The 15,835-nt window shown below is 52.6% G+C and overlaps 5 protein-coding genes across 5 annotated transcripts; 4 read left to right on the top strand and 1 right to left on the bottom strand.

Annotated features, from left to right (window-relative positions):
• Positions 1–4,077: 4,077 nt before the first annotated feature.
• PG994_000090 (uncharacterized protein) lies at positions 4,078–5,100 on the top strand (the record flags this gene model as incomplete). The annotated part of the gene is made up of 1 exon (XM_066851499.1): positions 4,078–5,100. The coding sequence occupies one exon, from the start codon at positions 4,078–4,080 to the stop codon at positions 5,098–5,100; it is 1,023 nt and encodes a 340-aa protein (XP_066722131.1).
• Positions 5,101–7,329: 2,229 nt separating this feature from the next.
• Positions 7,330–8,269, top strand: PG994_000089 (p21-C-terminal region-binding protein-domain-containing protein; the record flags this gene model as incomplete). Its single annotated transcript, XM_066851498.1, has 2 exons — positions 7,330–7,386; positions 7,493–8,269. The coding sequence occupies 2 exons, from the start codon at positions 7,330–7,332 to the stop codon at positions 8,267–8,269; spliced, it is 834 nt and encodes a 277-aa protein (XP_066722130.1).
• Positions 8,270–8,506: 237 nt separating this feature from the next.
• PG994_000088 (chorismate mutase) lies at positions 8,507–9,418 on the bottom strand (the record flags this gene model as incomplete). Its single annotated transcript, XM_066851497.1, has 3 exons — positions 8,507–8,697; positions 8,755–9,251; positions 9,348–9,418. 3 exons carry the CDS (start codon positions 9,416–9,418, stop codon positions 8,507–8,509), a joined length of 759 nt encoding a protein of 252 aa, XP_066722129.1.
• A 1,276-nt stretch (positions 9,419–10,694) lies between these two features.
• Positions 10,695–12,609, top strand: PG994_000087 (WD domain-containing protein; the record flags this gene model as incomplete). Its single annotated transcript, XM_066851496.1, has 3 exons — positions 10,695–11,196; positions 11,249–12,267; positions 12,334–12,609. 3 exons carry the CDS (start codon positions 10,695–10,697, stop codon positions 12,607–12,609), a joined length of 1,797 nt encoding a protein of 598 aa, XP_066722128.1.
• A 1,096-nt stretch (positions 12,610–13,705) lies between these two features.
• Positions 13,706–15,251, top strand: PG994_000086 (norsolorinic acid reductase; the record flags this gene model as incomplete). Its single annotated transcript, XM_066851495.1, has 4 exons — positions 13,706–13,940; positions 14,126–14,391; positions 14,543–15,148; positions 15,222–15,251. Coding segments are annotated over 4 exons (1,137 nt in total), but the record flags the coding sequence as incomplete, so codon positions are not given.
• Between the last annotated feature and the right edge of the window lie 584 nt (positions 15,252–15,835).

Raw genomic sequence — 15,835 nt, 5'->3', positions numbered from 1 at the left:
CACTTTGCTCGATACCAACCTCTCGGGAAAAATCTCGAAGTGGTACGACGCGGGAAACGCCGAAGGAAGAGAAGCTTTCTGGCGCGCCCCGAGCTGACTTAGTTCGCGCCCCCAAGAGGTATGTATGCAGGTTCCGTACCCCGGCGGCGGCGGCCCAGCCCTAAGAGGGTGCGCCTGCTTACTACCCGGGCATGAGGCTAAACGCCCGATGTCTCAACTCTATTGCCGCAGTTCAGAGCAAACCACATAGTAAACCTCACGCCCATCTTTCCAGCTGGACGCCAAGGCCTGTGACCTGAGACCTCACTCGGGAACCAGCGATTTATCAGGGGGGGGGGACCTACACTCAGGTAGGTATGGTATTCATCCGGGATACAGCTAGCTCCTCGGTCCAGAACTAGAGCGGACGGCAAAAGATGCCGACCAGATAGGCACACCGCGTCTCAGGCTTACGATTGAAACCACCATTCACCATCGTGACTCAGTTGGTTCTAGTCCGCCGGCTAATGTTGCGCGAATGGAAAAGGTCTCTGGAAAGGGGAGAAGGCGGTAGTCATGTGTATGTGCCTCCTTCTGAGTTGAAAACCCACAACGACGGTTCGAACAACAATTGCGTCATTGAAGTGCCGCAGCCAACATACACGCTTGTGATATATACTGCTATGTATGAGCAGTAATATTGGTTAGATGTTTCCTCCCCAAGCATTTTACATGTCACCGGCCACCCCCACCCTAAAAAGAAGAAGGGCCGGGTAGGCGCCGCCGCAAGAAGCAGATATCAAGCAGCAGCCAAAAAACAGCCTCAACTATTATTTTCTCGGTTGCAGGGCTCAGAACTAGTGCCATTGATTGGACGAAGATGTCTCTGCGTGGGAACATAGCGACCTTGCGTTAACTACTTTAGAACGCGAACGAAGGAACAGGCTCCTGTCTCGTTGGGTAGGTAGTGCCAGACCCGACCAGAGTAGCGTCCAGTCTGCCGCTTTGCTCGGCCAAAATGCCAGGGAACAACGCCCGAGGGCATTCCATACTTAATCACACCTTATTCCGGTGCAACCTGCGTCATTCCGTGTAACCGTAGCCTTGGACACACAGCCAAGTAAAGTGGAATTCGGTGTGGGTTTCCCAACTCGCGCCAATACTGGCGCTCTCAACGCCGGCTCGCGAGAAAAGGCATGTCGTGGTAGAGTGGCAGGCTGGCAGGGATACACTCTCGGACGTCGACGTGTTTTTTGGGGTGCCGTTTTGAATGCGGGAAAACCGATAACAGCGATTTCCCCGGAACGATGGAGCTGGGAGAGCGGCTAAGCAAAAAGTGAACCCTGCATGATGAGAACTTTACTCGATGTAGGGGACTTGCGAGGTCTTGGCCAAGAACTTCAGATGCTGTGCCTGACGATCACTTTCCCAACCGGTTTGTATCTACCGACGATTCTATTATCTTGGCTCTCATGCGTTCGGGTATAGGATGGGGGTGGTACGTGAGTCGCTATCTAGAATAAGAAAACTGCCGTAGATTTATTTTTGTATTACATATTGTCCCGTCGTCGTCAATGGGCGGAGGAAAAACCTGGACAGAACCTGGAGTGTCGCATGAAGAAACAACCACGGCATCCCGAGGGGCTCGGGCAGCAATAAACATGTTCAAGCAGTCAGTCAGTTTCTCCTTGCTTGGCCCTCGCATCATTGAGAAACAGAGCAACTCCACCACCCTGACACCGTCCATATCCCGCTATACGAGCCTCAGCTCAGGTAGGAACAACACATTCAGACTCAGGTCTCACGACTTTGCCGGTTGCCGTAAAGTGGTGAAATGCAGATGGTTAATCGGAATGATGTTGACCCTCTGGTGGGACTGTCGAACGGAACCAAATGGGGTCGACCCTAAATATACGACCAGAGCAGAGAGGAGCAGTGATAAAACGGCCGAGGCTGCCCAGGGTGCATGTACCGTTACTGTTGCATACAAACAAAAGAAACATACGAGTTGAGATGCATCTCCGGCCTGCTTGGCGGATTTAGGAAAACCCATTTTTCCCTTTCAGTCGCTAGCAATGTGCGTGTAGGGGTTGAGAATACGATCGCTGATCTGCGGGTCTATCGCGGAGACACAGACGCAGGAGTGATCCGACGAGGATACCGCACCCCCCTTGGCGCACCTCACCTTGGGTGATTGGAAAATGCGTAGCTGAGAGCGGTGAGAGAAGACCCCTTTTCCCAATTTCCTCATGAAGATCAAGTATGGCTATGTATGCATGTGGATGGTTCGGTAGATGGCCAGAGATGCTATTGTCAGTACGTACCATATGTCAAAAGAACTGCCTAGAATTGTCGCCCTCGAGACTCATGCAGCAATTTTATTTTATGTAAGTGTGGGATGATACGTATGCACAAGCAATCAGAGGTTAATAAGCGGGCATGCCTCTTTCTTCACCTCCGACCTCTGAAGGATGGAGTCGGATTTTGATGGCTTCTTCCATGGTTCGTTACGAGCAGTGTGCTAGTGTGTCAACTTGACAGACAGCATCTATCGCGTGCTGGGGTCTGGCTTTGACGGGTGAACCCTGAGAAGCAAGCCACGGAGAATACGGTGCCGGGATAGCCGTCGGTATCTGTTCAAGGTTGCCGTAACGGAATCAGTAGAGACCCGGGCTGAATCAGTCGTAACCTGCCGTGTTTATTTATTGGTGCTTGATGTTTTAATAAACTGTCGTTGTGTGGTGCGGATGAAGGATGATGATGAGGCTGACTTGGGACTCACTGATTGGGCCCCTAGTGCGGGTTGATGATGCTCCAAGGAAGAAAAAAAAGTTTACACACCAACAAAAGTTGCATGCAGGTCCTGGGCTGCTGGGCAAAGGGATCAGGGATCAGGGGGTCCATAGCTAGCGTTCGGTGTTGGCTGCAGGACCCAACCAATCCCGTTGCGTCCGTCTGAGCCACCGCACACCCAAAACGGCCATCTGAAAGAACCTTCGACCCTTTTGACATCCATTTTTGCTCTTTCTTATGTTGTGTGTGTGTGTGTATGTGTTTTGTGTACATTCAACAACATAATAGCATTGTGTATTACTCCGAATCTAACGTAGCAATGGAGCCACTACCCAGGCCCAGGTCGATGCTCTCCCTCAACTTTCAAGAAAACAAGGAACAAGCGCGTCTCTTCACGCAAGGCAAAGTAAACAGGAAGGCCATCATAGTGATGCCACTTGCACAAACCACCCGACCCTAGGAACGCCTGCTTGTGCACGTTCGCTCCTGACGACTCCATGGTAGAAGCTTGGGGAAACTTGGCTGCTCCCTCACTCTGCACTCTGTCGGTTGCTGTCTTGTGCCTGTAGTAGTACCTACTTTTTCTCCCACCCCACTGCTGCCCACCGAGCCATCAGCCTTACCAGAAAGTCTCATTACCTTTTTGCGGGTTTTCAGCACGACGAATTACTATTCTGAGTTACGAGCACGACATCCAGACTCGGAAGAAAGCTGGCTGGCCGGAGGTATTCATGTACACCAATGTACCTGACGTCCAATCTACTTGCCTCCCTGTACCTTGAGCTGGATGGGCCCCATCCTTTAGCCTGGCGCACCCTGACAAGCTATTGCATCTTGGGCAGTCCTGCTCGTTAACGATCCGTGCGTGTGCGGCTATGCATCCAGACCTACGCCTACATAATCTTCCTGTCTCGATATAACCATCTGCCTTTCCCGAGCTTCCCATCACATCTAATCATCTCCCCTCTTCTCCATCCCGAAAATAGATTGCTTGTCGTGCTCCGGCTGCGAGTTTGTGGTTTCGCTCAGCTCCTTCTTGTCTCGGTTCAGCCATTGTATATAAGTAGAGCTCTCTCGACCTTCATCATCACAATCGCAACTCGTTACAGTTCCAACTCATCCACATCACTGGTGTTAGCAATCTCTCCCCAGTAGCTGCCCACCTAAATATCCCCTCTGCTCTTGCCCTCAATTAGAGTATGAGGAGAAGCCACTGCCATATCTAGTGCAGTATTCGAGTGTATTGATTGATGAGAGCCTCGTCCATCCACACCCATCTACAGCAACACTTCCACCCGTCTCACAATGGGCCACAACAAGAGCTTCTCCGTCGTCGACGATGACTTCGAGTTCGACGAGGCATACTTCAGGACCTTTTATAAGCCTCTATCCAACCTACCTACTCCGCCGCTCTCCTCCCAGAACTCTTCCGCGACACAAAGTCCTCGCATCGTGCCTGGTGAGGCCGAGGTACTCAACTCAGATCTTCTAGGTAATTCAACACGCCTCGCTACTACCGTCTCGGAGACTCGGACGACTGACCAGCCCTTCTGCTCTCTAGCTCCGGCAATTCATCTGACAAGGATGCTTCCGCCGGGACTTGCCCTGGAATCACCCTCGGTAGCAGTCGTGCACATGATGCTCACGCACGCCATGCTGCCCATGGATGCCATTGCCCTGGCGACCTGTATACTGGACGCCCTCCCTCGACGGTACCGCAATACTTGGCGGATGTCGTACCCCCGGTCACGTCAGACAGCCCCGGCATCGAAGCGGCACACGTTCCCCTCGGGCCCAATTCAGCCGCCAGCCCACGTCGATGCCGTCTTCCCCGAGGTTAACGTGCTGGCCGCCCTAATAATAGCCAACAAATTCATCGAGGACCTACATGAGCCCACCTCCTACTACGCCAGCGAGTGGGGCCGCGATATGTGGACGTGCGAGCAAATCAACGTCACGGAACGCTGCATCATGGAGGCCCTGGAGTACCGCATCATCCCGTTATTGGACGACCAGTACATCAAGCAGGCGCGGCATGACATTGAGCTCGCCCGCCGCGAGCTCCTCGACGAGACAAGCGAGCTGGCCATGGAAGCCAGGGAGTACGAGCTCTACATCAACTCTTCGAGGCCCATGAGCTCAGGCCAGGCCGTCATCGGCCTGGGTCTCCAGCCCACGCCTGCCGACACACCAAAGTCCGAGGTGCGCACACCGGGTTCCCAGACAGCAGAGGGTCTAGACCTTGCGACGCGCGAAGCTTTCAGCAAGTCGCCTCCGGTACCTCACGATTACTTGCGTTTCCCGCCGGGTGCGACTCCCCGGTCTTGAGCGGTCACATTATAATGTCTGCTGGAGGGAGATGAAAAGTGATTTCCGACTACCTGATTGGGTAGTCCTAATGCATAGCGACTTGGGTGTATGGCGTATTGGTTCGGTTCATGGTCTGGATCCATCCCTAGGCCTTTCTTTTTTCAGTATTTGTTAATTTGGGAGGACCGTCGTATCCTCCCTCTGCCTGGATGCCAGGCAAACAACGCATTGCCTGGCTTTACAAAGTGGAGTCATCGGGTAAAAGGGGGATATGTATATGGGTGGATGGATGGGTGAGGGACATGGAGTTCATTCTGAGCCAATTTTCCTTGGTGCGTTTGGTGGAAAATTGGTGTTTGCTGCTTTGCCCTTGGATGGGGCGCTGGAAGTTCCGGAGATCCTCATATGTTTTGTTGTTTATGCTGCTTACTGCAACCACAATACCCATTAGTACCTACTTATGTTTACTGAATAATAAGTTTTACCCCACTCGAGCTTTGAGTCGGGTGTTCAATTCATATTTCCCAAGTGCCAATGGTGCCAGTAGAAGAAATGCATCACATCGAGTCACGCCTCATGCAGCCGCGGGGACAGGAAAGGGGGTAACTTGCATGTAGGTAAGCGACATGCGATTTTCGATTCGCTTGCAGGGCTTCCCCGGATTTGATGGCATACAGGCTGAACTTACCCCTGATGTCATGATACCCTCCTACTGGTTGCCGCGTGCCTTTCCAATATAAGCTTCGTGCTTCTCCACGGTTTCCCTTCCTAAACCCTCACACCTCACTCGCTAATGGAAAAATTTTCCGTCCCCGGGGGAGGGCAAGCTCTATTAATAGTGACACAAACAAATAGAAAGTGGTCTGTATCTCCCGATCTCCTAAGGGGAGGTGGAGGAGCTGCAGTCCTGAATGGCGCGCCATTCAACGATGGGGGCAGAACTTGGATCATGGGATTGGTTCTCTGGACATTCCATGCCTGACCCTGTTTGCTCTATGTGCACATCTATCGCCATTGCCAAGTTTTGCCTTGCCCTTCGGCTATGCGGCATGGCCAGAAGCTTCACCAATTCATAGAGGCTGAGCCGATGGCGCGATCGTCGTCAGTTCCTTGCAGACGGAGGTGTTGCAACTGTTACCACACCTGCCACCACCATCCCTTCCTGTCTCGGCGTCGACTTTTATTTGTCTGGGGGGCCTCGAACCCAATACGTTTCTCTTGCGAGGGAATGGTGCCCAACAGCAGTTTTGAAGGTCCAACTATACAGTTTTTAAGGGGCCCAGATATCTAAATCCTAATCGTATGCGGGCCGTTGAGAAGTATAAACTCCAGGTGAACTGTATATCTCGCGCTTGATAAACAGGATGGCACGAGTGATCGCGAGCTATCGACTTCAGCCAGGCAACCTAGCCCTGATTTCTGTTGGTGCATGGTGTGCCTTGTTATATATGGCAGAGCGGACCGGGTGTTCTGCATGGGAATGGGATCGGTACGCATAAGCGGTTGATGTACTACGATGTATACTCCTCCGTTTGAGGTATACTATTGTCCACTCCATCCATACAAAACACATTTAGTGTGTAGCTTGCCATAATCTAGAGCGACTAGCAGCAACATTCCGCCGCTTCGCGCCTTTGGATGCTTCTATGTTGGAGGTATCGCGGTCCGTAAACGATCCCAATCATTGCCAGCCATGGCAATGATAGGTATTCCGCTGACAGTTAATCTATTGTTATAAATCATCAATGGAACTGACTGCTCCAGATCACTTGGAGGCTCATTCTGTGGGTTTACTCTATCAATACTGCAGATCGGAGTGTTTCCACAAGGCGCATCTCACTGTCCAGCGTACTTGGGGTCTTGGGGCGTACAAGAAAATAACTGTCTATGTACGTACGTAGTTACGCGTCATCATACCTAGGTAACCAGTCCTATCGACTCATGAATATCACTAACCTTAGCTTCTCAGTGCCCCTGATTCTACCTTCCCCTGAATGGCTTTTGATTTCGATCCGGGGCGTTCATTAAGAGAGACATTGGAGCCCCACGCCAGCAGCTGGATTGCGGGGTGGGACTTGGCAGGCTTATCGATTCCGAGCTATTCCGCGATAGGCTTAGCGAGGGGCAATCCAATCTTTCAAAAGTTCTTCACTCACCGAGCAGCAATGGTTTTTGGGAGATGAGCGCGCCTCGGTACCGAACAGCAGCGAATTTCAAGTCATAAACCAAATCTACATATCAGTCAAGATGGCCAAGAAGAGAGCGAGAGAAGCCGACGGCACAACTGCTGATCCAGATAAGATGGTGGAGGATGGTGAGAGCTCGGATGACGAGGCAAGTCTTTTTATCTTTCAACGCATACCTAGGCGGCGGCGCTCAAACAACCCCTCCATACTAACTAATTCTGCAGGACTTTGATATTGTCAATGTTGACTTCGAATGGTTCAACTTCAATGCCGACATTGATTTTCACGGCAGCAAAGCGCTGCTGCGCCAGTTGCTCGATGTGGACGCCGCTTTGTTCGATATCTCCGGCCTGGCAGACTTGATCCTCTCACAGCCCACCATTGGCTCCACGGTCAAGACGGACGGGGAGGGGGCCGACCCATATGCCATGATGACGGCGCTCAACCTGCACGAGCACCGCCAGAAGAAGCCCATGGCGGACCTCATCAGCTACCTCTCAGACAAGGCCAAGGCCACGCCGTCTCTGTCCGCGGTGTTACCAGGCCTGCTGGCCTCGGCGGACAAGCACGTCGGTCTCGTGCTCTCGGAGCGGCTCATCAACATGCCGTCCGAGATCGCGCCGCCCATGTACAGCATGCTGGTCGACGAGATCGAGGCCGCCGTTGAGGACAAGGAGCCCTACGAGTTCAGCCACTACCTCGTGCTGTCCAAGACGTACCAGGAGGTCGAGTCGACGCTCGACGTCGAGGAGCGCAAGAAGAAGAAGGGCAAGCAGGAGCCGGCCACCTTATACTTCCATCCCGAGGACGAGGTGCTGCACAAGTACGCCGCAGCCCACGGCACCTACGCCTTCACCAACAACGACGCGTCGGCCGCCGACAGCAAGCGCGCCTTCCAGGAGATGGGCGTCATGCCAAGCGGGCATATGATCTTGATCGAGGCTAGCAAATTCGCCGACGCGGTGAAGGCTGTTGGCGACTACATCAACCGGCCGTCGTGAGAAGATAGATACCCATAAAATTTAAGACGTTATGAAACCAGTTTTTATTCATTTATTTCTCTCCCAAAAGTGGTGCCTATTCATTTCCATCACACTCAGTAGTCTATGCAAGCTCTGCTGGTTTGATCCTTATTCACCATCCCTTATAATCTGCCTAAGCCTGTCTCACAGGTTTTGTAACATAGAAAAGCCCTTTCTCTTTCTACTGAGGACTTGCAGTGGCCAGGGCACCCACGCTCACTTTTGCTCTAAACGTTGCATCAAGTAATCCACCTCGACCACTTTGGTCAGAGGGATAACGAAGTCTTTGTACATAGACACTACCGCATCGACATTGATCTTGGTAAGGGGATCGCCGCCGGTACCCTTGTCTGAAGCAGAGGGGTCGGTACCGTAAGCCTGTGCCTTTTCCCGAGCCGCTCCAGGACCTGCTGCTCGACGGCGGCGTTGGTGATGGACTCGCCGATGCCGTCACGGTCGCCGACCTGGATGAGGCGGGTGTAGAGGTCCGGGTCGGACTGGAACTTGGACTCGGCGACGAACTTGCCGTAGTGGATGCGGCGCGAGATGGCCTGGAGGCAGGCGATGTCGGCCGTGGCCGTGGACCCGTAGTTCCTCGGCGGCCTCGCCGCGCTCGGTGCGGTGGGCGCAGACGCCGGGCAGGAACTCCTCGATGTAGAAGCGCTTGATCTCGGCGTTGGCGTTGACGGTGTTGGGGTGCAGGATCTTGGGGTAGTCGATCGGCTTCAGCAGCGGCTTCTGGAGCGCGGCCGGGAAGAAGGGGTACTCGTCGGGCGCCTCGTAGCGGCGGATCAGTGACTGCAGCCGCTCCTGCTCCTTCAGGTACCAGTCCATGAAGCTGAGGTCGTCGTTGTCGTGCTCGTTTTGGCCGATCGGGATCGCGCCCGGCTCGTAGATGGTGCGGTTCAAGGGGAACTGCACCCGCTCAATCAGGTGGAAGATGATGGTGTCCTCCAGGCGACTGCATGGTGCGGTAGGTCGCCAAACGTTAGCTCAATAATATGCGTTTGCTGGTTGCTCGTCCAGATCCGGCGAGCTTGGAGATAGATGTACGCACATAAGCTGGAAGCGGATGACTGCCAGGTCCAACGCCTTGGAGGGGTCGGGCAGATCCACTACGGTATCCATGGTGCGTAGCGATTCTGAAGCGAAGCACGAAACTGAGTTGCAGTGGCACGGTAAGAGAGGGTTTGCCTCGTCTGATGGTGTGCAAAGTTTCCTCGTTGTTTTTGTGTAAAGCCTCTGGCTCCGAGCCGGCGTCCACCGGGGATAAGCTGAGTCAAGTCAAGCAAACATGATCCTCTGCTACGGCATAATGCGATATGACCAACCAGCTTCAATTGTTAGGTATGCCATACAACAGTTACGTGCAAGTACAAATTGCTTATGCGATCGACATCCCTCTCTGAGTTTCTTATCCTTTTCTCCACCTTTATCCAATGGTCTTGGTCAATTGGAAGTATAAGTCTACATATGTAGGTAGTTACATATTTATTGGGCCAACATAAGAAGGCTTACAGACCAGACCATTGAACATTAAATAAGAAGCTTGTGATTTCTCACGAAAACCTTACCTATCTGCTTACTGACGACTAATAATATCTGGCCAAATCACCACATATAGCCCACCACATACCGTAGGCAGTCAGTCCTCTGACCTCTCTACGAAAGAATCAATATCTCAAGATGCTGGCTGTGGATTGCACACTGTCAAGTGTTCTGTTCGTGTTATTCGCATAACCAAAGCGATTGGTTCAGTTCAGTCCGATGTCCGGCTTTCCAGAGCCCCAATGGCACAAAGCCCAATGACGAATGACGGCAGGGCACGCACGTTCAGCAAGCGAAATGTCGCAAGCTTGCAGGAGCTCCCCAATTATGGTGAAGTGGCCGTCTAGCAATAGCCTTGTATTTTTAGCGCATTGGATCGATTATTTTAGGCTGCACGAGCCATCTGATGCCAGTGGCCACCCCAGTCCAGCTAGAGAGCTCTATTCCCAGACGACTATGCCTTCTTTTCGTGGCTCCATCAAATTATTATCGTGATAAGTGTTCCGTGTGTTTTTGAGCTCAATCCTCTCCAAGCTTTTTCGATTGCCCAACAGCCCTCATCAGCGACTGTCCTGTTACTTGTCAACCCGTTCAAGTATCGGCTCAGTCTTCGCTGTCGTATGGATGATAAAGATTTCGACAATGCTTTTCGTGATGAAGCCTCCATGGGTGACGGCTCAATCCTCTCGGTAATTGCTCGCGTGCAGTCCATGACGCTCACTCTGGATACCCAGCTAATTGCAGTCCCAGACTCGAGGAATAGAAACATTTACCCGAAAAAATTACTACTACTGCTGGCCACTTGGTTGGGCCCTTATCGACTGATGCCTCCAATGGCAGCCACTATCAAAGCGCCATGGCCGAGGTACACAAGCAAATGAAGAGACCCGGGATCCAACGGAGTATGTTCTCCATGGCCAAGACCACTCCGACCGACCTGGTGCGCTCCAAACTCTCTACCACGGAGATCCAGTCTCGCGCCCTCTCCTACCTTTCCGACGACTTATTGCAAAACATCCCGGACGATGACAACAACTATTCACTATTCCAAGGATTCCAGGCAAGCTTCCCGGAGCTGTCCGAGGATGGCAAGAGGCATAGGAGGAGGGTCTCTAGGGGCCGCAAGATGATTGAGGAGCAGCCGCATGCGCCTGACAGCCCGCAACACCTGCACAAGCTCAAGAAGGAGAGGGCCTCGTTCCTACACGAACTGGAGATGCTCGGAGTCCGCAAGAATATGGCCAGCAGTGAGATTCGCGAGATCGATAACAAGATTGCTAACCTTGCGGGCATGCGCAAAATCATCCTGGACCGGTTAGCAGGGCTGGAGCAAGAGGAAGCCTTACTTGAACACGATAGTAGGCTTCCCCATGTCTCTCTTTACAGTGAAGGTTTTGCTAACAAACGCAGTTATCGATATGGAGGGCCACATCGAGGACGCGCAAATGTTGGTCGACGAGGCCGAGTCCATAGCGGCAGAATTGACGCCTACCAAGGATGACGAGGATGACATGGTCACGGACGAGGATGCGGACGAATTCATGTCCAAGTCTGTCTACGAGAAGATCCCCTCCGCGAACAGCACGCCTGCACGGCCCAAGAGGCACAAGACTATTCGACGAAAGTCAATGCCCATTTTGCATGAACATTTTGAGCCGGGCACGGCAATTCGTGAGATCAAGGCCCACACAGACCAAATTACGGGACTCGATTTCGACATGCCCTTTGGTACAATGGTTACCTCGGCTATGGATGACCAGGTCAAGGTTTGGGACCTCAATGCTGGACGGTGTATTGGATTACTCGAGGGACACACTGCGTCCGTCCGAGCGCTCCAGGTCGAGGACAATATCCTGGCAACCGGAGGCAGGGACGCGACCATTCGGTTATGGGATCTTAGCAAGGCGCATTACGACCCTCAAGGAACCTACGAAGAAGACGAAGACGGCCTTGCATTCGAGAATAAGGACGACCAACCTGTGGATCCACCAGCAGGGAGCATGGCTGACTGCCCATTGTACTCCCTGGAATCGCACGTCGACGAAGTCACAGCTCTTCATTTCCGCGGAGACGTGCTCGTGTCAGGCTCTGCCGACAAGACGCTGCGCCACTGGGATCTCAATAAGGGCCGATGCGTTCAGACTTTAGATGTTATGTGGGCGGCTGCGCAGGCCTCGCAATCCTTGGGCTCCGGCGATGGTAGCTGGAGGTCAACGAGCAGGTCGAGTTCGGCATCTGCCGATTTCGTGGGCGCCATCCAGGTCTTTGAGACTGCTCTTGCCTGTGGAACTGCTGATGGTATGGTGAGACTATGGGATTTACGGAGTGGCCAAGTACACCGGAGTTTAGTCGGCCATACTGGACCAGTAACCTGCCTTCAGTTTGATGATATGCACCTGGTTACCGGTAGTCTGGACCGTAGTGTTCGGGTAAGTTGGGAACCTGCCCCTTATGCCAATTGGGTTTGTTCAAGACATTTGCTGACGTGAATACAGATATGGGACCTCCGGACCGGCTCCATCTTCGACGCTTATGCCTATGACCACCCCGTCACAAGCATGAATTTTGACGACAGACGCATTGTGTGCGCCGCCCAGGAGGACGTTGTCAAGGTATACGACAAGCTTGAATCCCGGCAGTGGGAGTGCGGCGCTGGCATCACGCAAGCAGAGGAGAACAAGACGCCGGCCATCGTCGAGCATGTGCGCATCCAGGATGGGTACATGGTCGAAGGACGCCAGGATGGCATTGTCGGCGTGTGGACCTGCTAGCGATGTGCTCATGTACCAACATGTAGTTATTAAAAGAGACGATGATATGCATGCATGTATACTGTTACGTTCCTGGTCCAGCTAGATCATATTGTAGTGTCCTTGTATAGAGACAAATCCGTACAGGCCATAGTTGCCATCCGTAATCACAGTCAAGTCGTTCAACTGCCCCCAATGGGGCCTTTTCGTCTCCTTTAACCCCGCCCTGGCTCGCACTTTGCTCCTACCGGAGGGAATTGATGGCGCTACAGGATACCTATGTGCATAGTTCGGACTTAGCACCTCAATGCCCGAGACCCTTTATTGTCCCCCCTCTTTGCTTCTGGGCATCAATGAGATCAATATACTCATACATATTATTAATCAGTGATGCCACCAGTATTTGGCGTTGAACCAATAATTAGGCTCGGGCTCCGTCTTTATCTCCTCTCCGGAATTCATTATTTCCTAATGCCGATGAGATCATAGGCACGCTCTATACTTGGTCGATCAAACCCTTTTGCCTGCCTGCATACTTACGTCGTATCCATCTTCCGTATACAGTAGTGAGGAGCGCGGGAAGCGGGATGTGCGGACGGGGCCAGCCTTGAAGAAACCTTGAGGAACGAGGGTGTTACCCCATAGTCCCCGTTGTCAGCATTCGGATAAAATGGAAGAGCGCGAGGGTCTTTGCGTGGCATTCCTTCTTTTGACGTCTGGGGTGGAGGATTATTCCTATAAAAGACTTGAATCCCCCATCATCTGACAATCGACATTCAATATTGTGCATGCTCTTGAAATTAACCACATCATAACATACCTTACATAATATACACACCCGAAAACTTCAGCTTATTAGTCGAATGTCTTGGCGGACGATTGTACGGTAGTATAATCGCATAACCTAAGAAAAGAGGTGAGTGAAATGATCAGCAACACCATACATGTATCATGCAACGTCCTCGAGAGGCACCAAATCAAGCTCACTCGCCTGCTCCTTTCCTCTTTAACCAGGATCGGTTCGACGTGCTAACTACTACCTAGGCAGTCACACAGAGCTTGGAACTTTTGCTGGTTAACGGCAAATACCCTCTGTTGCTAGAATCACCTACTAGCTACATTCTTTCCACTGGACGGTCGCTTCCAGTCTTTCTTGACCAATATCCCTACCTGCAATCATGGCACCTCCTCTACCCATGGCTCCTCCGCCAAGAGCCCTTTGGCTCGCTACCGCCTACTTTCGCCCACTGCCTCGGTCCGAGTCAGCCCCCTGTGTCTGGGGGCTATGAACTTTGGCGATGCCTGGAAGGAGTTCATGGGCGCTTGCGACAAGCAGACGGTTGAGCAGATCTGTAAGTATTTCTTTCGTAGTGTCCTTGGAACTGGCGCCTCGTACTCCATGGGATCAAGGGGTGCGATCTTCCATTCAGGTGGCCTGATAAGATGACCTACACTGTCTACTACCCTGCTGCCATCATGGGATCGAGGTAATATAATCACTCGTTCTTACGAATGCTGACATGTTGTTTCATAACAGTGGATTTCTTTTTTCAACAGGGCGGAAACTTCATCGACACTGCCAACAACTATCAGGCTGAGGAATCCGAGACATGGATTGGCGAGTGGATGAAGAAGCGTGGAGTCCGAGACCAGATGGTCATCGCCACCAAGTACACCACCTGCTTCCGAGCTGGTCGTGGCGATAGCGAGATCATGGCCAACTTCACCGGTAATGGCACCAAGAGTCTGCACACTTCGGTCAATGCCAGCTTGCGCAAGCTCCAGACTGACTACATCGACCTTGTAAGTTTTCCTACAGTCTCGACTCACCAAAAAAGTTACATGCCATCAGAATACTAACATGGGCGGATGATGTAGCTCTACGTTCACTGGTGGGACTACAGCACCCTCGATCCCCGAGCTGATGCAGGCCTTGAACACGCTCGTGTCGCAGGGCAAGGTCTTGTACCTGGGCATCAGCGACAGCCCCGCCTGGGTCGTCTCCAAGGCGAACCAGTACGCCCGGGACCACGGCCTGCGCCAGTTCAGCGTCTACCAGGGCCAGTGGTCGGCGGCCAACCGCGACTTTGAGCGCGAGATCATTCCCATGTGCCGCGAGGAGGGCATGGGCCTGGCCCCCTGGGGCGCGCTGGGCGGCGGCAAGTTCAAGTCGGAGCAGCAGCGCGAGGCGCGCAAGCAGGGCGCCGACGGCCGCGCCGCCGAAATCTCCGAGAAGGACATCAAGGTCAGCCAGTCCCTCGAGGCCGTGGCCAAGCGCAAGAACACCATCATCACCTCGGTTGCCCAGGCCTACGTCATGGCCAAGACGCCCAATGTGTTCCCCATCGTCGGCGGTAGGACCATCGAGCATCTGAAGGGCAACATCGAGGCCTTGACCCTGGCGCTGTCCGAACAGGACATCGAGGAGATCGAGAAGGCGGTCCCGTTCGAGCATGGCTTCCCCAACAGCTTCCTCTGGAGCAACAAGACCCCCCAGAACCCGGGTGAAGTCTGGCTGCTCAACATGGGTGGTACCTTTGACTATGTCCCGCCCCAGAAGGTACGTCTTTGCCCATGAATTGGTATACGATTGAGAAATGGGAGAAGAGTTTAAGCTAACGAAATCTCGACAGGCCATCACGCCCGCCCAGAGAGGCGAGTAGAGCCGCCGCTCTCGTTGGCCAAAGTGGCTCTGGTGGTCTCAGGGTAAACGACGGTACTGAGTGTGGTGTCGTTGGAGACGATGTCACAGGATATGGGCGGTGGTGCGTTTGTCACATAGGAGGAACCGGGACAGGCGGATTGCGTTGGGTTTGAATCGCAAGCTTTAGAGCTGGATGTTTTTCAACACACAGGGTCGATTCTGGGAACGAAGTTTTGAGACAGACAATAATTGGCCCAAAAGCGGCGCCGGATATCGTTAGGAAGTAGTTCTATGGCTCGATTTACCTCGAGAATTGATTCTTGATGACCAAAGCTGGTATTGCGATAGCTGCTTCTAACGTTGCAGAACATGCCTGACCAAAAGTTACTGTGTACAGGTAATTGCATGTGGGGACTCGGTGCTGAAGCAGGGTATCATATTTCTACAAGTAGCAAGATATATGATATGCCTACATCTGCGTACCGACACACCAACCCCGTATTGAAGCCATATGACTGGACATTCTACACATATCTTACCTTTCTGTCTACCCCAATGTACATAGGGCACTCAAAAAGATTGATGGGCTCAATTTATATATAC

The sequence above is a fragment of the Apiospora phragmitis genome, assembly GCF_038363925.1.
Source record: "Apiospora phragmitis strain CBS 135458 chromosome Unknown utg000001l:1.0-2902119.0:1.0-2906034.0, whole genome shotgun sequence".
Classification (NCBI taxonomy): Eukaryota; Fungi; Ascomycota; class Sordariomycetes; order Amphisphaeriales; family Apiosporaceae; genus Apiospora; species Apiospora phragmitis.
Note: the sequence above shows the minus strand (reverse complement) of the source record. Positions and strands in the feature narration are given on the sequence as shown.